The sequence below is a fragment of the Mirounga angustirostris genome, unplaced genomic scaffold (assembly GCF_029215605.1).
Source record: "Mirounga angustirostris isolate CCGP_5_RB_7025 unplaced genomic scaffold, mMirAng1.0.hap1 SCAF_1, whole genome shotgun sequence".
Taxonomy (NCBI): Eukaryota; Metazoa; Chordata; class Mammalia; order Carnivora; family Phocidae; genus Mirounga; species Mirounga angustirostris.
Genome location: NW_026991709.1, coordinates 105,071,017 through 105,094,899, shown reverse-complemented (window position 1 = coordinate 105,094,899; position 23,883 = coordinate 105,071,017). Strand labels below are relative to the sequence as shown.

The 23,883-nt window shown below is 39.3% G+C and overlaps 1 protein-coding gene across 1 annotated transcript in view; it reads right to left on the bottom strand.

Annotated features, from left to right (window-relative positions):
- VEPH1 (ventricular zone expressed PH domain containing 1) overlaps positions 1 to 23,883 on the bottom strand; it is a 224,363-nt gene that overhangs the window by 23,207 nt on the left and 177,273 nt on the right. Inside the window, exon 12 of the mRNA XM_045903484.3 lies at positions 593 to 710. Within this exon, the coding sequence (XP_045759440.2) occupies positions 593 to 710 (118 nt within the window). The remainder of the gene's footprint in view (positions 1 to 592; positions 711 to 23,883) is intronic.

Below are 23,883 nucleotides of genomic sequence, written 5' to 3'. Positions count from 1 at the left end.
CAGTAATTATTATTTTTTAGGCAAGGTCAGTAGACCAAATTCCTTGGGCAGCAGAAAGGGAAGGAGAGGGCGAATAACAGATATGAAGGTATTCCTCAAATAATTCCTCACTCTTCAAATGTTTCACTTTTTACATAGCTCCATCATGAAGCAGGAGTGTGAGGGATGATCACAAGATGACAGGGTTTGTGCATGCATTCACTCCTTCACTGTGGTCTCCTTCCTTTGGGGCTTTTGAGAGGATGCTTGTTTTTCTCTAACCCTCAGGGTCATGTGGGCTGAACTGAATGCTTTCAGGGCAAAATAGCCAGTACTGCTTTCTTGATAACTACATATAGGTAAGGTGTTGCTTCTTTCGCTCGTTTCTGGTTTATGTCTCTCTCCCTTTCCACATCTTCCCTTTCTCTAACTCCCACTTTGGTGAGATACTTTTCTCAGCATGAGGCAGAGGTGATCAGGTATCCCTCTGTGCATTATTACCAACTTAGGATGTGAGAAGAAGGCCAACTAGAACAGCAGGGCTCAGAGGTCCCTCTGAATCCCAGGGGCACAAGCAATTCTGAGCAGCAAGTGGACAGTAGGGGTCTCTCACCGGTCGCTTTCTCAGGATTGTTGCACATGAAGCATTGCCACGCTCCTGCTGCTTCGCTGAAGCCAAATACATCAAAGAATCTCACTTCTTCCAGATGGAGCTGTACCTGGTCCAGATCCTGTTCCAGGAACACAAAACACAAAGAACTCATAAGCCGATCTGCCTGCTACATAGCATTCTGGGACTAAAAGAAGGGATATGGGAGTAGGGTGGCCAGTGCTCAGACTCAGTGCTAAGGACAAGGAGTGAGCATTGACAAAACGTCTCTGGGCCCATCCTTCATGAGAGCAGCCACCTCAAACCCTTCCGAGGGAGTTCTCTTAAATGTGGAGGGCAGTAAGCATGAGCCCCAGGGTCGGGGGTGAGGCCTGAAGTGGTCCAGCATTTTCTTGCATCTAATGGCATCTCCAGAATTTCTAAAAAGGAGGGGTAGTCACGTGGCCGTGTGGTTGAAAGGAATGCTGCAGGGGAGTTTGTCTTGTATTTTACACTTTGCATAAAATTGAGAATCGCGTATCTATATCAAAAACATTATTTTTGTTAGGTTGGTGTTGCAGGGGGCTGATGGGAAACATGGGAGAGGGCTTAATCCTTGGCTCTGGCACTGTTTTAGTTCTACCTTTTATCTTAAAAGCATCTGCAGGTCTTGCATTATATTCCGTGATATGGCTGTATTGGTTTTAATGGAAAATAATGTCTTAAATTACTTATCAATAAATTAATTAATTTTCCCCCTCCCAATAGCTGGTTGAATTGACACACCAAGAAGACCGTCCCTGTCTTATGTGCCCTGTGGCATTGTGCCAATGTGTTCCTGTTTAAGAGGCAGAGGAGAGAGGTTCTATTACACTGTAAATGGATGGCATACGATTAGCCTAACCAAATTAAATAGCTCTACTGTCCTCCTGAGGCTTTCCTATTATGCAAATGACTTGTAGCCTCTGCTACAGGGTGGTCAGAACCGCACTCTTAAAAGCTTGCTTTCCCAAGAGGGATTTAATGTCTTTGCCAGCTAGCCTTACACGTGCCCAGCTGACTGACATGTTTGTCCTCTGTTGAGTTGAGATTTTATTCCCTTTCCTCAGGTCCACACACTCAGATCTTCTACCCAGAGTAACAGTGCGTAGTAAGCCCAAGAGCCCAGGGATGGAGGCACTGTGTGTGCAGTTTATGATGGATCTAAAATATAGAATGGGCAAGTGGCTCCTTAGTTCCTCCTCCAAAGTTCCTGTTTCCCAGGTCTGCATTTCTTGACAGAGGTGAGAAATATGCCAAACTCTAAGCTCCTTGAGAGAATAGACATCTACTTTGTTCACAGTTGTAGCCCCAGAATCTAGTCCAACATCAGGAATGGATTAACAGCATCGGTTTGCAAGCCCAATGCAGTTTCCCAATGAACTATATGAAAGTATTATGAACATTTAAAGGGGATTCTTTTAAGAGAACATTTACACTCACTGGAACATAAACACAATGAAGGTAGGGATTTTCTCTGTTATATTGGCTACTATGATCTCAGCACCAAAAATGCCTATCACATAAGCAGGCATTAAATAAATATTTGTGGAATAATGAAAGGCATAAACTAGGACTAGAAATAAATACTTTTCAGCACTCTTTATTAAGACTATTATGGCTTGTGTTCTGGGATTGGACATCTTGGAGGCTCAACATGCTGAATACAGCATTTTGAGATGCTAACGTTTAATACCATTTTTTTAAAAAGCATGTTCCCAAGATAAAGACTGAAGAAGCACCCGGGAGTTTTGCAGGTTTCAAAGGATGAAATCTATATTAAAGTTTATGGGGAAAAGGCAGATGTTTATAAATATCAGTTGCAAAACTGTTAAGTCTCTGAAGTCTATACTTGGCCATTGGCAGGCAGATCACTTCTCTATTTCTCACATAACTAAGGATCAATTTTTCATTCAACACAAACACTGCTAACAAACAAAGTACTTAAAATAATATGTAAGGGTTCCTTTATTTTTCCTGTTCTGAGACCAGAAATGTCCCCGGTTGTTGCCCATAATCCACATTTGTCTTGGCAAAAAGTTACTTGAAAAGTTTAGGACAGGTGGCAAGCTACATTCCGGTATTCAAGCTCTGAAGTAAAAGCAGGCTTACTTCTTCAGAAGATTTAGGTGTTGTGCAAAGGGAATTGACTGAAGAAGAAGGATGGTAATTCTATGAACTGTTGAAATCAGCAATAACAGCCAACTTTAAATACAGACAGATGAAACACACGTAGCTCCAAATATTGTTGGAAAATCAAAGCAAAATCAATCATAAAATAAGCAAAAAAACCCCATCAACTAGTAATACCTAAATTTTTGGAATTTTGGTTTCCTCACTGTGCTTGAGGTCATTATTTCCCTCTCCTCTTTATCTTCTTTACCCTTCTGGGTCCTATAGCTTCCTAGGCCTTGCCCAAGATTGCTTATATGGCTTTTTTTTTTTTAATACAAGAGAACTAAAGTTGATTTGTTTAGAGAATTACACGCTTTTTTTTTTTAAGATTTTTTATTTATTTGAGAGAGAGACTGAGAGAGAGAGAGCACATGAGAGGGGGGAGGGTTGGGAGGGTCAGAAGGAGAAGCAGACTCCCTGCCGAGCAGGGAGCCCGATGCAGGACTCGATCCAGGGACTCCAGGATCATGACCTGAGCCGAAGGCAGTCGCTTAACCAACTGAGCCACCCAGGCGCCCTACACGCTTCTTTTAAAACAACTAGACTCCAGAAGAAGAATAAAAAGCATGCATATCTAAGCAGTCCCTCTCTGAGTATTTTAGTTCAATGGGATTATGGTAGACAGACCCTGGGTTGACCCCCTCCCAATAATTCCCATCTCCTGGTATTCATCCCCTCATCTAATCCCTTTTCCTTAAGTACGGGAGAGACCTATGACTTGCTTCTGAGAAAATGGCAAAGATGGTAAGATATCAATCCCATGTTTATGTTATTATGTATACACACACACCCCACACACATCCACACACACACACACACAGACCTATCTTGTTAGCAGATGCATAGGGAGACTCTCCTGCTGGCCTTGAAGAAGCAAGCTGCCATGTTTTGAAATACCTGTGGAGAGTTACACATGGCAAATAATTGTAGGTGGCCTCTAGGACCTAAAGGCAGCCTTCAGCCAATAGCCAGTACAAATTCCAGGTCTTCAGCCCTACCATCCCAAATAAATGGTATCTGCCAACAACCTAAGCACTTTTGGAAACAGACCCTTCCCATTCAAACCTCCAAATGAGACCACAGCCCAACTGATAGCTTGATTTTGCAGCCTTGGGAGACCTTGAGCAGAAGACCTGGCTAAGTCACAAGCAGACTCCTGACCCAAGGAAAATGTGAGATAACAAATAGATGTTGTTTTAAGCTGCTAGGTTTTGGTAATTTGTTATGAAGCATTAAGAATCAATACCGACATTGTGCCATGAAGAAGGGAAGGTGACAGGTACCCTGTTGGCCAATTCTCAATGAAAATGATGAGTCTACTTAGAGGGGTCACATTCTTCTGAGAACACTCCAAATCAGGCCTCAATAAAACCAGAAGAACATAAAGAGAAAGATATATAATCATAGTAAAGATATACTAAGAAAGGTTTTCCTGATAAACACCCTCTAACTCAAAAGGGATAGAAGCCCCTGGAGGAAAAATGATGTTTTTAAACAGCTGATTAAATGAATGTTTCTCCAGTTTTGTCTTGTTTTGTTTTTTTTTAATCATTAATGGGAGTAGGAATTTGTAGAACTATACAAAAAAGTCTCTTGCAAAGCCTCTTAGGGGAAAAATAAGCCAGATAGCATGGAAAGATGAGAGGATATTTACAACATTATTTTGATGACAGTGACAGCATGAGTCAATGCTATGGATTCCGTAAAAGTGCAAAGTGGCCTTTGGATCTTATAAAGTGGTCAGTGTACTGTGTAAGGGTAGGGGGAAGCAATTTTCCAGAAATCAGTGAAAGCATACATCTGGAAGAACTTTGGGTTCTGGTACATTTAAATTCTGTTTAAAGCTATTTTTGCACAGATACAAAACATAGGATTGCCTCATGTGCTCTGTGTGCCTATGGTTAATAGGATCAACTCTAGGCACATACTTCAAGTATGTTTTAAGAAATGTAAACAAGAGGTTTTTTTCTTTTTTAATGATCTCCAATATTTTCACATAATAGGAGGGCTTTATGTCTTTATGGTTATTTCTTGTACACAAATTCTAACTATATGGAGTCCAGGGTGTGCAATAAACTTATTGAAGGAAAAAAAAATTAATGGAGCATCCTTATACCATTTATCTCTATATTATTTATATTGTCCTACATTGTGCAAGCATAGTATCTTGCAAGAAACATACTGTATTCTGAAAAAACTAGCAAAAGAAACTCTAAAGAATATTTATGCTATAATTTAATTTTTAAATTTATTTCAACTTCTGAAAAATATTACTACTGAATTTAACTCATAGCAATTAGTATTTATAGCACCTAGTGTCAGGAACCAAGGATAAATAGGGGAAGGAGATATCCTGCATTCCAGGATATGAGACAGTAATGCACTGGGTCCATAGTATTCCTCACAGAGGAAAGCTGGAATACATCTTTATTTGTGTTTAGTTGTGGTAGTTATTAAGCTTCTTCTGGTGTGACTCTTTTGGCTCTCAACTGGATTAAAGCCCTTTGGCAAGAAGACTAATTTATTTGTTATTTTGTAGCTTCTGAAAATACGAAGTATAACACTTTGCCCATAAGAGATGTTCAATGAATCTTTTTAAATTTTTGCTAATTGAGACACACAGATTTTATCTGTAATTTATATCAACAGTAGCATTTAGGTTTTTTGTTTTTGTTTTTGTTTTTTTTTTTTAAAGTAGGCTCCATGCCCAGAGTGGAGCCCAATGCGGGGTTTGAACTCACCACCCCGAGATTAAGACTTGAGCTGAAATCAAGAATTGGATGCTTAACTGACTGAGTCACCTAGGCACCCTAGCATTTAGATTTTTAATTTTCACATCAATTATGCCCACTAAGCCCTTTCAGAACATTTTTATTTTTAAAAAAGACACCTATATTTCTATGTGTATTATAGGAATTCATTTTATTTAATTTTATAAAACAAGTTTCTAGAATAAAATGTTAGTAATTGAAGAATGCTTGTCTAAATCCTTCAATAACAGCGTGTTGACTGCTTGTTCTCAGCTTTTCCAGATCACCAGTTCTCAGGAGGTGTCAGCATCCAGAATCCCAGGGAAACTTGTTACAAACATCAAATACAGGTTCCATCCCTGGAAGCCTAACCCAATCAGTCTGTGTTTGTGCCCGGGAATTTGCATTTCTAAACAAATTCCCAGGTTATTCTGATGTGCAATGACTGGCAATTAATCCTACATCCTTGGAAACAGATGAGGATGACGGATTTGTTTCCATTAATTGGTATTTGAGGGATTTTTCAATCCTCATGTGCATATGTTCATACTTCTCCACAAGAGTTTGGTTTCAAATGACAAAATACACAATCTGGTTGCAAGAGCAAAAATTCCATTCTTGAAGATCAGAGACATTATTATTCCAAATTGTGCAACTTGGAAGGAAGAGAAGAGGCGTGAAAATTGAAATTGTTGGGGCTTATTTGAAAGTTGGCAGAAGGCTGGGATGTGTGGGGAAAGGGTGTGCAACAGGTGGGAGACAGACCCTGAGCAGAGGCAGTGAGGGTGCTGCCCCAGAGGAACACACAATGTGCTCCAGTGTTCAGTGTGGATGTCACGCATGAGCTCTGTTCCATTGTTTCTCCTTTTTCTATCCCAGATTAATAAGGGAACTCTAGGTACACAAGAGTTGGAGGTCAGTGTGGCCAGCTTCTAACTATTACTATAGATCATGAAATAAACTTGACTTTCTTCCTATCCTTTGAGTACCCACGTGTTGGGAAGAACTGAATTGCTTCTTGGCAAGTCGGGGTGATTCTAACCATGGATCTGGTTCCAAGTGGCTGGAAGAAAACATGTCTGATTCATTTCACAGAGAGGTTCTGAAGAACTCTTTCATGTAAGAACCAACAAATATGATAGAATATTTAATTTGATTAAAAAAGTCAAGTTTTCCCACTTGCCTAAGGATCATGAAAAAATAATATGATTATAAAATGTTGGCAATAAATATTACAAGTGTTTACATAAAGAGGTTTTTGCGAAAGCTAATGTAAATGTATCAGTGGAGTGGAAACTAAAGGTGGAAAATTGGGTGAAGCTTTATAAATGTTTGATAAACCCACAATGACTTTCTTTAGGAATCAAATTTCTTCTAAAATTGAGCCCATTAAAGGCAGCAAAGTATTTTTAATCAGAGTGGAAGCAAAGGCAAAAGATTACCAGTGTTCAAAAATCTCAAGAAAATTTGACATTTCTACAGTGGTGGCAGCAGTAAATTGTAATCACTGGAACTGTTGGCATGACAGCCAGCATTCACACGGGATCTCCTTTCATATTGGAAAGCAAAGAATTGCAGTGTTTTTTTATTCCCTAACTGATGGTTGCCACCTGCATATGACAACTACGTACTGAGCATCTCGCACCACAATGTCCAGTAGTCCCCCCTTATCTGTGGTTCCACTCTCCACAGTTTCAGTTCCCCACTGTCAACCCCAGTCTGGAAACAGATGATCCTCCTCCTGATGTATCATCAGAGGTCAGTCGTAGCCCAATGCTACTCCATCACACTGTGTGCATCCTTCACCTCACTTCATCTCATCGCTAGGCACTTTATGATCTCACATCATCACAAGAAGAACGGTGAGTACAGTTTGATAAGATATTCTGAGAGACCTCGTTCATATAAGTTTTATTGTAGTACATCATTATATTATTCTATTTTGTGATTATTTATTATTAATCTCTTTCTATGCCTAATTTATAAATTAACCCTTATCATAGGTATGTATGTATAGGAAAAAAGCCTAGTCTATATTTGGTTCAGTACTATCCATGGTTTAGGGCATCCACTGGGGGTCTTGGAACGTATCCCCCAGGATAAAGCAGGGTGGGGTACTACTCTACTACCACATGGTACTAGACCACATTGGTTGCTGATAGGAAACATGCTTGGTGAAGGGGCTTTCTTTTTCTCCTCTGGAAATCAATTAGTGAGATAACCATAATCTTCAGCCACATAGGTTATTTTGTTGGGGGCGAGGTCCTTCTCTTATTTTTCCCCAGTTATCCCTGATAACACTCTCATTCCCAGATGCTCCTCCCATCTCCCCTTTACTAAGTTCTCATTCTTTTGGGTTTGATCTATTTCTTTGAACATGTCTGGATTCTTGAAAAATATGGAGCAATGTTTAGTGTATTTTTCATTTTCATAAATGATTTTCTGTCATGGACCACATTCTATTTCTCGCTCGTGTCTCTCAAGCTCTGCACATGGCATTGTACGCGTACTTAGTTTGTTGCCATCACTGCTATAGAGTGATCTCATAGTGCACATCCACCACCCCCACATTTTACTTAACCATTCCCCCAGCCCCCATCTTTACGTAAATCATGCAACAATGAATATCCTCAAACATATCCCCTTGTGATGTAAGAATTTTTCTAGGATAATCATTCAGAAGTGGAATTGCTGGGTCACAGGGTATGTTTAAGACTATAGAGAAAATATTTTTTTATGTTTCTGCATAGGCTTTCTGAACAAAATTTCTGAACACTAAAACTTGGACTTGGGCTAAAAGAATAAGCACGAGAAGTTAATTTATGACTAATTAGAAAGTGAGAAACCATCTAGAGAGATTTATCTTCCCAGAAGTATGTGTTTACATCTCAAGGTGGGGATGAGACCCAGGACTTGGAGACATCTTTAAGCTGTCAAGCTGGAGACACTTGTCGTATCCTCCCTTTGGAGAGATTTATTTATATCTCACAAGATAGAAGAACAAAGAATCCTTCCCAAGGACCAAAATTTTTTCTTCCCTTCTCTCAGATGAGTGGGGGTGCTGGCCCTCCCCTATATAAATATCCAGATCCATATTCTTAGGGTTCTTTTACCTACAGTACAGACCCTAGTATGTGTAGGATGACACCGGGCTCTCATTGTGTGTCCCAGGGTTAATAACTGAGGCAAAGGGGAGTTGGTGAGGTTATTTGCTGTAAGTCATCTGCTCTGCATGAGACATTAAAAATTTAACATTATGCATATCCCTAACTTCACTAAGTTCTATTAAATTGCTTTCCTGAATGATCCAATTTACATTCCCCCCAGCACAGTATGAAGAATTCCTTTCCTGCATCACAATGGAAGGCCTTTCTGGGCTCTGAAACTTCTGGAAGGATTACTATCTAACAGTCTTTTCTTATATCTGAACTAGGCCATGCTTTTGGTGACCACAGTCATATTGGTCTGATTGCATCGGGGACTAGCAGTAGGCTCCTGTGACTCTTTAAACCATAAACCATTGCCTCTTAAACCAGGGGGAAAATCAACCACATTTCTGTGGCAAACACTGCATTTTTCTTCATCTTTATTGCCTTTTCCTATCATAAGCAGCATTCCAGGTTCTGGGAATCAGACCACCCTTTTTAGGTACAATTATTTTAGTACACTAGTACATATCAAAATTTGGCCAGGGTCTAGTTTTATTTAAGAACTATCATTTTGTTGGTGTGTTTACTACTTGGAGCGGTTACAAAGAGGATAAAGCTGACTCTGCCATGGATGTATGGGGAAGGCATTGCTTTCCATGATGTGGGAATTTCAAATGTCTCCACTTAGCTATTCAAAGGGCAGAGCATAGCATTAAGCACTGATGAAGTAATAAGAGATCAAGGCAGATGTGATGTTGAATTATCCCTCATAGAGAAATGGATAAAGTAAACCCTGGTCTATTTACACAATGGAAAACTTTATAGATACTAAAATGAATGAGCTAGCTCCACATGTGTGAACAGATATATTTTTAAAACATAATGGTAAACAGAGAAAGGATATTGCAAAAGATATGTGCACTATGATAACACACATATAAAAGTTTAAAACAATAGTACCTAAATATCCATGGAAATAATACACACCAACCTCAAGAGACTATTTGCAACAGTTTCTTTCTTTTTGTCAAGGGGGATATTTGAAGTAAATATGGAAGCAATGTAAACATCTCTTCTATCTTGTGGTGGGAATGGGCATCATCTTTTGGCACTTTTCTGAATCTATGAGCTATTTCATAGTTTAATAAAAAGTAAAAGTGAGGCAGAGGACACAGTTCAATGAAGCAGAGACTGGCCAGGGTTAGGGTCTGTGAGGAAGAAAGGTTCTGCATATGGCCGGGGCGGGGTGGGGGGCTTCCTTGGTACCCCTCAATTCCCTTATAGGGAAGTCCCTATTATTTTGTCTTTGTGAGGCTGGCCTTGGTGTTGAAGATCAGTAAAGTACTGTCTCTTTCTCCTGATCTTTGCATTTTATTCTATGTGCATGTATTCTTGTTGGGGGAGAGGCTCCACATGAAAGTTTCTTTTAATCTAGCTCTTCAAACACAGAGATAAAGAGATAAACAGGAAATGCAAAGTGTCTGATTTCAAAGTGTTGATATTACATTGTTTTGTTAACAAAACAAAGCAAACATAAAGCATGCCAACCCCATCTTCTGTCCTAGGGCAGTGTTATGGAATGGCTTAAATGACTGCAAGTGATACTTAGAAATAAGGGTGTGTTTTGTTTTGTTTTGTTTTGCTGGAGAGTGGTATGGCAGAAAGGAAGTAGGTTTTGGGACCAGAAGATGAGAGTTTGAGCCCTGCCACTGCCATTCACTAGGAGTTCTTGGAAATAACTTAATTTCTTGGTGCTTTCAATGCACTTCTCAATCTGTAAAATGACTGTGATCCCTAAGCTGTCTCCTGCAGAGACTTGCCACTGCAAATAATTTCATGGATAATTGCACCACTTTGTACACTGTAGAGAAATAATACAAAGTAGTGATAACGATGATGAGTTGAACAAAACGAGATAAGTTTTTTGCACATAAAATATAGGGTTTTGGGTCTCTTAGCTAGATAAATATGTAAATCTTTCCAAAATGAATGACTTGTTTAAGAAACACTGATGTTAGGTGCCTGAGAAACAGATTTTGTTTTCTAAAAGCAAGTAACATACTTATCTTTGTTAGTTTGTTGTCAAACCTCGGAATATTGGACGTAATAAGATGCAAACACAGAAGGATGTAATGCAACGCGAACACTTGAAAGGGAAGTAATGCCATGTGCATGTTTGATGGGGCCATAATGAGATGTACAAATAGAAATGCACATAGAAATGTGCATGGGCAATAGTGTAATGAGATGCATAAATGGATGGCTGTAATGATAAAAGCATTTGGGGGGTATGTAATGTGATTTATAAATGGAAGCATTAAATGGGAAGGGTGGAAAGGGCAGGTCGTGATAAGAAGCAGAGAGAAAGAATGCAGTGCTGTGCATGAATGGAGGAGCTAATAATATGTGCACGATGAGGATGTAACGAGATAAAAATGGGATGGCATAATGAGGTTCACAGATGGAGGGATGTAATGAGCTACACAGAAAGGAAGGAATCATGACAAGCATAAAAGGAAGGATTTACTACTATGAATAAAGAAATGGGCATAAGAAGATGTGAGCACTGAAAGGAAGAGCAAAAAAAAAAGGGACATTGGTGAGGGGATGGGAAATAACAAGGTGGGCAAATGGAACACGCTATCAAGATGCTGAAATTAAAGGGTGCAATGAGGTGTGCCCATTTAGGGAATGATTAGACACATATATAGGCCTTTAATGAGGTGCCTGGGCCCTGATCAGACACAGGCCACAGCATTCAGTTCTTACGAAGTAGGTGAAAATGGAAAAAAATCAGAGCAGGGTCATAAAGATATCTAAATTATTACAAATCTCAGAAAGAGAAAACTAAACAGGTGATTTCACCACAGCCTCAAAGTTTATGAAGCAATGGTTTTTTGGTTTTTTTTAAGATTTTATTTATTTATTTGAGAGAGAGAGAATGAGAGAGAACACATGAGAGGGGGGAGGGTCAGAGGGCAAAGCAGACTCCCCGCCGAGCAGGGAGCCCGATGCGGGACTCGATCCAGGGACTCCAGGATCATGACCTGAGCCAAAGGCAGTCGCTTAACCAACTGAGCCACCCAGGCGCCCATATGAAGCAATGGTTTTATAGTTGCTGTTTATGGGGCACTCACTGCACCAGCAGCTCTTCCGGGTGTTTGACAAAATCAATCAGCTCGTACTGCCTTCCTAGCAACACTGTCAGGCAGGTGGATCTGTTCCTAGTTTACAGATGAAGAAGTTAAGTTTCAGTGAGGTTAACCAACTTGCCTAGATTCCCAGAATGTGTTGGTGGTAGAGATGTGACTCAAGTAAAGTCAAGTGGATTCCAGTTGCCTTTGCCTCTCTTTCGGTATTTCCATGAGTACTCAGTGGGACCTCCTGCCTCACCATCACCTGGATCCTGTGTCGGAGTTACAGGCCCACCCCCAAGATTACCATTTGCAAAATCCACAGAGGTCCCAGGAATGTGCATTTAAACAAGGTCTCCTGGGACTTTCGCATGTGCTAAGGTCTGGGAACTACTCTGTAGCCCTAGAGTCTGGTGTTCTAATGCTTCCCATCAACTCTGGTAAAAGATCATGAAGAAAGGGGCTTACACTCAGCATGAACAATTGGGGTTGGTTACAAGGGAGACTACAGAAGGAATTATCAGACCCTGGAATGAGGCATCAGATGATTCTGTTGACCGTATTTAGCAAAAGATTTTTTTAAAAAGGCCCCTTCCTCTCAGAATGGTCTTCAATAGGAACCCCAAATTGTAATGAAGATAGTAGAACAGTGCAATAATGTATTGAAAATAAGTAGACTTTAGGAAATGTTTGTATACCAAATTAAAAAAAAAAATAAAGGTTATTCCATAATCCCTAAAGGAAAGAGGGTAATTTGGTAATGTGTCCCCAGAATCAAAAGTTTGCTAATCTACATGCAACATACAGGATCTTAAAAAAAAAGCGAATAGCGCCACTGACTGTGCTCTTTCTTGATATGTCTAGTATTGAAATGTCTAAATTGCTATGATTTTTTAGATTAAAAAAACCAGAATCTATATTTGAAATGAGTGTTAAACTTGGATGACAACTCACACTTTAGTGACACAATCTCTGCTCAAAACATTTTTAGAAGTCTCTCCCAGAACTGTCTTGTAGAGTATACTCAGGAGCCACATACGAAAAAGTTTCACTTTAGGAGCGCCTGGGTGGCTCAGTCGTTAAGCGTCTGCCTTCGGCTCAAGTCATGATCCCAGGGTCCTGGGATGGAGCCCCGCATCGGGCTCCCTGCTCCACGGGAAGCCTGCTTCTCCCTCTCCCACTCCCCCACTTGTGTCCCCTCTCTCGCTGTCTCTTTGTCAAGTAAATAATTAAAATCTTAAAAAAAAAAAAAAGTTTCACTTTAGTGAAACCCGGTTTTTAACTATGATTCAGTTTGAGTCATCTCCTTTTATAATAGACCTTGGCCTACATAAGTTTTTTTGGCTATTGTGGAAATCAATCTCATTCTCAAAAGATGACACCTTTGTCATTCATTTTGTTGAAGGGGTCTTGCAGAGGAAGTACAAGAAAATGATACTAGTTACCATTGACTGAGCTCTCAACGGTGTGCCAATTGCTGGTCCAAGGATTTTACATGTATTATGTGTTCTACATCTCCCAACATCCTTGTGAAGTGTTTCCTGCACTTTACAGGCAAGGAAGAGGAAGCACAGAGGACTTAAATCAAAGAGCCAATAAGTGCTGGTCAGCATTCAAACCGAGCCTGAGCTTCTAACTACCACACTTCCACTTTGCTTGAAATAAAGTGCTATTTAGGGACGCCTGGGTGGCTCAGTCCATTAAGCATCTGCCTTTGGCTCAGGTCATGATCCCGGAGTCCTGGGATTGAGCCCCGAATCGGGCTCCCTGATCAGTGGGGAGCCTGCTTCTCCCTCTGCCTGCTACTCCCCTTGCTTGTGCTCTCTTTCTCTCTCTGATAAATAAATAAAAATAAAATCTTTTTAAAAAAAAGAAATAAAGTGCTATTTATTCTAATAGTTTAGTGCCCAGGGTTTGTAGGCATTCACACAATATCCCTGATAGCACTGAGGGGGAAAAGTATACTATTTTACTCATGCACTGATCATTTCAGAAAAGAACCCAAACCACTATTGGATTGGAATAGACATTTCGGGGGAGCTATGTACCTCTGTTCCCCCAGGAATAGAGTTATTTTGTTAACTATTTTCTAAAGTGTGTGTGTGTGTTTTTTTTTTAATTTCCTTGACTGATGCAGAACATCTGGCTGACTGTGAAGGAATGTTCACTACAGTAGTAAAATTGACATGCTTCATTATAGGACAGTCTGGCTTGTGAAAAACGAAGGAAATACAATACACGTGATCAACCCGGTTTTAAACTAAACTGAGAAAATATTTCTTCTGCCAATTTTAATTTCTTAAAAAAAGTTTATGTACAACATAAGTATAATATGTGTGGCTGGTTGTTAGGGAGATACTAATAGTGTGTATTAATTAGCCAAGCTTAAGGATAACAATTTTCCAGTTTTTAAACAGTGAATCCGTCACTTAGGTTCATTGTGTTTGTAAAGTCATGTGCAATCACTTAGTATGAGTTGTGTGTATGGAATTGTTTAAATGAGGGGTCCTCCAGATTGTTATAATGTATAGCTGTTAAGGGGGGAAAAAAGAATCTGAATGAAGGTAGAGACAGTATTTAGGGAGGCAAAGTTGAGAATCTGGCTGGACTTCCAAACTCTCTGGTCCTACGGCATCAATAAAAGTCCTGCTTGTACAAGTCTCCAGAGGATGTGCCTGTTCTCAAGGACTCTTTTCACCTTGGAGCCTGTCCTCTTATGTTAATCACATTGATCCCTGATGAACTATAATGTGGGGGAGTGCAGGTCCACTGATAGCACATATCTATGATAAAAGTTCATCTTGTGCTGAAGCTAACACTCTCCGGCGCTCCGTAGCATCGCAAATCTCACACACGCAGCAGGGTACACCCTCAGCCACAGTCACGGCCGGCCTCATCTTGCCTGGTGGCCTCTGCTTTAGCCTTGGTCAGCAGCGTGATCAATGAGCTCGTGTCCTTGTTTCCAAGGTGAGTAGTAGAGCATGGGTTGGGGCTGAGAGGAGAAGCTGAAGGTTCTTGTGAAGAGAAGCTCAACACAAATCCATCCTCTTCTTCATTCAGAAAATAACTTTTTCTTCCTGGGCTCTAAAGACTATCTTTCTGATTCTCAAATTGGATTTCCTATGTTTTCTTTTGGTCTTTCAAATCTTTTATTTTGGTCTGCACCTGACTCTCTACCTTCTCAAACACAGATCTCCCCTACCTTGACATATTTCACCATTTAATTACCACCCAACCAAAAGACAAAAGCTCAAGCTTGGATGAATTCCATTATAACACCTAAACAGCTGATCACTACTGAAGAAAATCATATTTCCGCTTTAAGTCTGTTATCTCAGATCCCAAATGGGTGTTTCTCATTGCCTGACAGTCCTGCTATATTTCTCTAGTAAGTACATAGTTCCTTTGTCTAAGAATTTCATTTTAGACTTTCTTTCCTCAAACCTCCTACATTCCATCCCTCCCCCCACCCCATCACACTTTCAGCTGATGGCCTCACCTCTTACTTCACTGAAAAAGATGAAAAGCCATGAAACAGAACTCATTCATCTTTCCCCCCATCAACTCTACTTCTTGATCTGGGTCTGTGTGCAATCGCTTTTTCTCATCTGTTCACCATCCTCACCCTCTCTGTTGTGTCATCCCAACACTTGCAAACATGCACTGGGGGCTCCCATTCTAAAGCATCTCCATACTTCCTCCATGACGAACCCATTCAGCACCAACCTCTCCAACAGCTCTCTACAGATGCTGTCTCCTTCCTCATTCTCTCCTCATTTCTTCGCCTACTCCATTTTGAACCTCACCTTTAAAACACCACTAAAACTGCCTTTTCCATGTTGCCCAATCGGATGGGCACTTTTCTGTACTTTGCTGCCTTGACCTGGCTGCCAAATCCCATTCACTTCCATTCTCTCTCTTTCTTGGACTCCCTTGAGACGTGTGACTTTTATACTTTCTGGGTTCCTTTTGTCTTCTGGCTGCTCAATCCTGTACTGGGTCCTTTGACTCTCTAGACTGTCTTCTCAGATTGCTTTAATCTTCCCATGGTTTTCACCACCTCTGTGCCGAGAGTGCCCTCATCTGTGGCCTAAACCACAAATTTGCCTACTAGACAATTACACTGGGACATCTCACAGACATTTTAAATTTAAGATATTCAAAAGTCTCCCTCACCCTTACACTCTCCCATTAGCTTGCTATGTCCCTTTTACCTCCAAAATTTATATTGAATGTGTCATTCATTTCTATCCCTACCAGGACCATTCCAACTCAAACTACCTTCTTCTCTCATCTGCGTGAGCAATAGTCTTCATGGTCTTTCCGATTCCACTTTTGCCCCTTTCTAATCTAGCCTCCACATAGTGTACTGAGCTATCGTTTCAAAATAGGCTGGGTAATAATGTCTGCTGCTCAAAACTCTTCAGTGACCTCCCATAGACAGCAAGAAAATCTAAGTTCCTTGCCATGGCTTAAAAGGCAGAGGTAAATTACCCCAGACCAACTCTCCCTTTGGTTCACTGGGCTCCACCCTGATTCTTCTACTTCTTGGAACGGTGCAGAAGGGGAGAGAGTTCATTCCTGGGGTGGGCATGCCCAGTGTTGTAGGAAGAAGAAAATATTAGAACTCTCACTTTTTGTTTACTTTTCATCCCATCCTTAAGGTTTTTATTTTTGAATATTTTTATAATAAAAATGATGAGGGGCACCTGGGTGACTCAGTCAGTTAAGCGTCTGCCTTCGGCTCAGGTCATGATCCCAGGGTCCTGGGATCGAGCCCCACATCGGGCTCCCTGCTCGGCGGGAAGCCTGCTTCTCCCTCTCCCGCTCACCCTGCTTGTGTTCCCTCTCTCGCTGTCTCTCTCTCTGTCAAATAAATAAAATAAAATCTTTTAAAAAAAATGATGAGTGTAATAATACACGTATATTATTTATAAGTAAATAAATGTAAACATGGACGGTGCTTGCTCAAATTTTTTTCTGATGGGATGTGTGATTTAAATTTGGAGGAGAATGCTCTAATGCACCAAGGTTTTGTCTTTCTCTTCTCATTCTTCCTTTTCTTTTTTTTTTTTTAAATTATCTGTTATTTTTGTTTTTGTTATATGGTCTCAAGGGCTTTGTGCAAATTATTCTCTTTGCCAGGAAAACTCATCTAACACCAGGTCAGAGAAGGTCCTGACCACCCAACAAACACTGCTGTTCTTCATCTCTTCCTCTAGGCATTTTATTTTTTTATAGTATCTTTCAATGTGGCATTGTGCATTTCTTTACTTGCAGATTGCTTGTCTCCTTGGGGCAGAGCATGATTATTTATGTTTGGTCTCCGCACAGAGCTTGGCATAAAGCAGGCATTCGCAAAAAGTATTTGTAACTTAAGGAATGAACTTACAGTTCCATTCATCGGGACTTCACTGTGATTTTTTGTTGTTGTTTCCTCCATGTTACTGCTCATGTCATCCTCCTTACATGAAGCCCTGTCCCTCTTTCATTTAAAAGCCCAGACTCTATCTTAATGTCTGTCCTTCTCCCAGCCAGCTCTCTCTCTGAGCCAGGGTTGTCCCAGACATTTGCATCTACATTCCACCCTCAATCTGCCCTCTCAACCCCCTTGCCTTCAGCTTCCTACTATGAATGATATTCTCATGGAGTTTCTCTCTTAATCACTAGATTTTATTCAGACCTTTTTATCTCTTGACCTCACCTTTGCTTCTTTGACAGTGCCAATCAGATTTTCCTGGTTCTCAGCTTGCAGCCTGAAAGTCCCCACCCTAATCTAGGCTTTTGAAATCAACAAACCGATTCCCATTTACCCCATTCTCACCTAGCTTGCTCTGAAAGGGAGGGCTCAACAAAACTAATCTCTCTTCAACACCGTGATTCATCCTGCTCTCCCTGGAGGCTGACCGACATCACTTGTCACTTACATCACACATATAGACTTAAATTTCTCTTAAGAATGTGGATAGTTTTCCAAAGTGGCTGTACCAACTTGCTTTCCCATCAACAGTGTAAGAAGGTTCCCCTTTCTCCACAACCTCTCTAACATTTGTTGTTTCTTGCCTTGTCACTTTTTGCCATTCTAACTGTGTAAGGTGGTATCTCAGTGTGGTTTTGATTTGAATTTCCCTGGGTGTTATATGAAACAATGAATCATGGAACACTACATTAAAAACTAATGATGTAATGTATGGTGATTACATAGCATAATAAAATTAAAAAAATAAAAATAAAAAACCAAACTAATGATGTACTGTATGGTGACTAACATAACATAATAAAATTAAATTAAATTAAATAAAAAAAAAAGAATGTGGATAGTTACAGCTTATATATAATAGCCCATTCCTTACTTAGGCATTTATTTACTGGAGCACCATATTAACACTGCAACTCAATACATTAAATCTAAGTCTCAGGGAGCATCAGAAGATCTCCTTTTCGTTATACCCAGAATTGGTGCCTCAGTTTTATTTATACTTTGACATTACAGCCAATTACCCTGGGAACTGGCAAGTGTGTTTGTAGCAATGTGGACTGAAAACAAATCTCCAAATGTTAGCCAGATGGGATACATTTTATTTCAGTAGTAAATTTAATTTTTTTTTTTGTTTCCATAATGGGCAGTTTTGAGACTTCATTTCTATGGCATATGGAATTTCTCCATGCTTTGGGAACTGGAACATGTGTGTCAATAAAGGAGATTTCTCTCTCAAATTCCAGTTCTTTAGCAATCCCGGATCAACTTTGTCAACTGTCTGTTCCTCTGATAATCAGAACGCCACTCCTTCTGAAGGGCTGGGCCGCACATGCACCGGAATGAAATTATTAATGGTATCTCTAGTTGCTCCCAGAGTCCATCCTCCTCATTTCCTAAGTAAATTAATGGATTTTCTGCCCTTTTTCTAAAATCTTTATTTTATAATGAAAATCGATGGACTTAAAATGGATTTTTCTTTAAGTAAACGGCTCATTTACATTTACTTACATAAAGCAATGTAACTGAAAGTAGTACTTCTGTAACTGTTATTCCTTGATTATAAAAGAAACCATACTTCTAACAGAAAATTTCAAAAATGCTATTCCATCAACCAGAACTAACCATTGCTAACATTTCAGTATATCTCCATTTGGTTGCTTTAATGGAATCCTCCAAATAATCCTCTTTATATAAATAATTTTGTATCTTGCAATGTGGCATTTGACATAGCATTGTTTCATGTCACTAAACATTTCTTATAAACAAGATTTTGCATGTTTTCTTAATATTCTTCCATATGGATGGAAAGTATATATGTGTATACTTTCATTCTCCCATCTTGAGACATTTAGGCTAGTTATAAATAACTCCACAATATTTTTTGGTGTGCATATCTTAAGTTTTGTACACATTTCAGATTATTTCTTTAGAATAGATTCCTAGAAATGGAATCACTGTGTTAAAGGATATGAACATTTTTAAGACTCTTGACCTGCATTGCTAAATTGTTTTTTAGAAGTGTTGAAATAATTTACACTCCAACTAAAAATGTGTGAATGTGTCTAAACTCCCTTGCTGTAGCCAGAACTGATTATTATCTTTCTAAAAATGGATTAAAAAGGGTAATGTTAATGTTATTTTAATTTCAACTGTTACATCTTTGACTATTAATGAAGCAGAATACTTTTTTTGAACTGAGTTTCCTTTGAGTTATTTGCTCATGTCCTTGGCCCACTGATGATTGATTAGCATGAACTTATGGTATCTTCAGGATATTAAGCTTTGTCTTTCATAATTATTACACATATTTTCATTTTAAGTTATTGTGCATGACAGGTTTTGTTTTTTATAAGCTTTATATTTTTATATAGTCGAACCTATCAACACTCTACTCTTAGACATTACTTACAGGTTTAATTAATTTTTTTAAAAGAAAGAAAAGCATATACAAAGGATAATGTAACAAATACCTATGTGCTCGCCATATTAATAAATACTGATATTTTGCTTTTGATTTTTTAAAAGATTTATTTATTTATTTTAGAGAGAGAGAGAGCGCACAAGCATGAGGGGCAGAGGGAGAAGAAGAGAGAATCTCAAGCAGACTCCATGTTGAGCCCTGAGCCCTACGTGGGACTCGATCTCACCATTCTAAGAGCACGATCTGAGCCGAAACCAAGAGTGGGATGCTTAACTGACTGTGCCACGCAGGCATCCCTGCTTCTGATTTTTTAAAAAACAAAGTTACAGATGAAATTGAGATCTCCTTATTTCCCTTTCCAGTAACATTTCCCTCTCTCCTTTACCCACTTCTTTGTTATCCAGAGGCAAGCCTATCAGGAATTTTGGTGTGATTCCAAATACGGTATTGTAAATTTACCACAGGTATATGTACCCATAAGCATTCATAATACTGCTTAGAGTGTTATAAAAATTTATGTAAGTTACCATACTATTTGTTATACTTTTGCAACTTGCTTATTAAAACTTAATATCCTGTTTTCAAGACTGACTCCATGTTATTACATATAGGTCTAATTAATTCACTTTCACTGTCTGTCTAGCATGGTTATACCACAACATTTTCTTCATTTCTCTACTGATGAACGTTTGCACTGCTCCTGATGTTTTGGTGTAAATAATATTCAGTTGACATCTGTGCTTGTCTCCTGGTTCAGGTATGTGAGAGTTTTACCTAGGAATGGAATCGCAAGATAATAGGGTACAGGAATTTATCATACCACCAGCTATTGCCAGATTGTTCTCCTTAAGGTTATAAAGAAAAATTTGTCTTAAACTTTGTTTAGGACAGGAGATTTTTGTATGTCCTATAATACACTATGTATTAACTTATTCAATCCTCAAACAGCTCTATGAGGTAGGAACAGATATTATAGCCATTGTATAGACAAAGAAACTGGAGTTCAGAGCCAAAGGCTTCAGAACTGGAAAGTGGCAGAGCACGTTTTAAACCCAGGAAGTCTGGCTGCAGAGCCATGCTTACCTACTCTGGTAGGTGGAGGAGTCAAGATAGGTAGGTTATGCTGCTGTAATGCCAAAACCTTAGTTTTTTGGGGTTTTTTTTGGGGGGGGGTTCTTCGGCATGTTGTGTTGTTTCTTTTTTATTTTATTTTATTATGTTATGTTAATCACACCAAAACCTTAGTTTTTAACAAAACAAAAGATTGTTTCTTCTTCATGGGAAGTGTGTAGTGGGTCTGGGTGGCTCTCCAGAGCACCAGTCCTCTGTGAGGTGGCTCAGAATTCTGTGCCCATGTGCTGACAACTTAATATCAACATTTGTTTCTACAGTCACTATGGTAGGTGAAGAGAGGGAAAACAGAGAATCACATAGTTGTTTTTAAAAGCTTCTGCCTGGAGGGACATGTCTCCTTTCTCATATTTCATTGGATGAAGCAAGTCACATGGCCAAGTCTTACTTCAAGAGGCAGGGAACCGTAACCTTCTTATGTGCCCAGAGTAGAGAGGAACAAGAAACATCCATGACAGCTGTGATGTCACCATGTCACGTGCTCACGTTCTACTGCTGCCATTGACTAGCCATGTGACTTTCAACAGGTCCCTTTTCTTCTAATTTTAATATCTGGACAATGACAGGATTCACTTATTTATTCAGTTGGTACCCATTATTTATTGAGAGTCCAGTGTATGCCAGGCACCATGTGACCCTGCAAATGCAATGATAAACAGGGTGTAACTTCTGCCCCCAAGCGGGTGGCAATTTAATAGCTACCTTACTGTTGATTTTCAGTTCTAAAATTCCAAGACTCTGTTAAAAGGCAATCACAACAACAAACCTTCCAGAGCATTACATTCTAGAGACTCAGGCATTTTCTTAGGAGTTTATTCCTTTTTGGTGTACGTGAATCCACTTGGCTGCAGTGTTAACTCATTTCCAGCAACAGATACACACATGTACATCACTTTCAAATTGCTGGTGTATGTGCATACTGACATATGTGGGGAAAATAAAGCAGACTTTGGATTATTCTCACAGCTATTTTGAATTTAGTGGGCAGAACACTTCATAAAAAAACAGAAGAAAATCAATTTGATTGAGAAATACCTGGGCAGATAACTTTGCTAAATAATGGACATTCCAGATATCAGAGAGTTTTTTTTTTATTACTTATGAATAAATAAAATTACAAAACTAAAGATTTCAAAACCATTTTGATTTGCAGTTAATTTTTCCCTAGAGGAATATTTACTGATATAAAATAGAAGAAATATGAAGACGTATATTTGTGAGCATGCACAAAACCGGTTTGCCAATTTAAAAAAAAAAAAAAATTTCTCAGGACCTGAAGCAGCCTTCCAAGTGTTAATTTACTAGTTGCCTGTAGTTAAAATACAGTTCACATGAAAAATTTATAAGAATTTGAGGCATTGTCTTTAATCATGATGCAACATTTTAAAATTTGAATGAAATATGCAAAAAAAAATCCATTCTACTTTACATTGATGCAATCATGGCATTTCCTTTATTCTTAATACTGCAAATCTAATTCTTAAACCAAAGCCAAAAAATAGTGATGCAATAGTTGGATGCATCTTCAGACCATTCTAAATAAATTTCCAATTAATCAGACCCATTTGTCATCCTTCTTACAATCCTTTCTTTCTTTCTTTCTTTTTTGATCTTATTTTATTATGTTATGTTAGTCACCATACAATACATCATTAGTTTTTGATGTGGTGATCCACGATCCATTGTTTTCGTATAACACCCAGTGCTCCGTGCAGTATGTGCCCTCCTTAATACCCAACACCGGGCTAACCCAATCCTTTCACACTTAAGAGGTATTGAGTTGTTTCACCATATAATGATTAATTTGCTGCTTGTCTGTACTTTGAATTTATTTAATATTGGTATACTTGTTCCCCTTCTAATAGTAAAACAGGGACAGAGACCATGATCATTACTCTCAGAACCTCTGGTTTGCCCAGTAAGCATCCAATAATTATTACTGGGCTTTCTTGAAGGCTAAATAAGAATAATCAGAATCTTTGAGTATGGGAAGAGCTTAGAGAAGCTGGTTATATTTACTAAGGAGAGATCAATAACCATTCTCTATTCTCATTATACATATTCTCCCTGAGTGATCCGATCTATTGCCATGACATCAAGTGCTACCTTATGACTTCTAAATCCATGTCTCCAATAATGGCCTTCTTCCTGAGGTCCACACAGGCATTTCAGCCACCATCACCACCTGGTTATCTGCACAGATAACTCAGACTCAAAATACATAAACAAGAATGCTTTATCTTCTTCCTCCACCTCAGCTCCCTTTGTGGTCTCTTTTTCAGAAGGGTGCCATCATCCACTCATCCATATGATGCACCTGGAGTTATCCTTGATTCTTCCATTTTCTTTATCAAGAACCAAGTCCTGTGCGTTCTACTTCTTTAATAGCTCTTGAATCCATCCTCTCCCTACAACTTCCAACTTCAGTTCAGACCTTCATTTCCTACCTGATTCTAGTAATACTTCCTAAGTAGCCTTCCTATCTCCAGCCAGGTTTACTTGAATTGTTTCCTCCATACCCAGGCCTATGACTTTTCTCATGCAAATCTCATCATGTCAGTGTAGATACACTTCCAGTTTCACTCTATTTGGTGAATGGGTGCAGTTCCATATTCTGGTCCCTTCCCAATTTGCTGTCTGCTCAGGAGGTCTCAATTATGTCCTGAGAGTGTTGCCCCTATTTCCACACCCCTAAAATGCTGTGTTTCAAGTCATACTTGCCTGTCTCAATAGAGCTCTTTCTCACCCTGACCATGCTCCCTCTCTTCTGCCCACCTTATTTTCGTTTTTTTACTTTGTGGCAATTGCAGAGGACAAAGGGATGAAGGGAAGTATGGAAGGAAAAAATGAAAGGCACCAAGGAACTGCAGCCCAATTTCTTGATGCTTTTTCCCTTTCAATCCTAGAGTCCATGGTCTGCTTTTGTAAAACGTTTTCTATTACACACCATGTGTGTAGTTTTTGTGTGTCTCTGAGTGGGTTGTGTTATGTCATTCTGTGAGCCTCAAACAGCACTGTTGAGAATTTGGTTAAGCT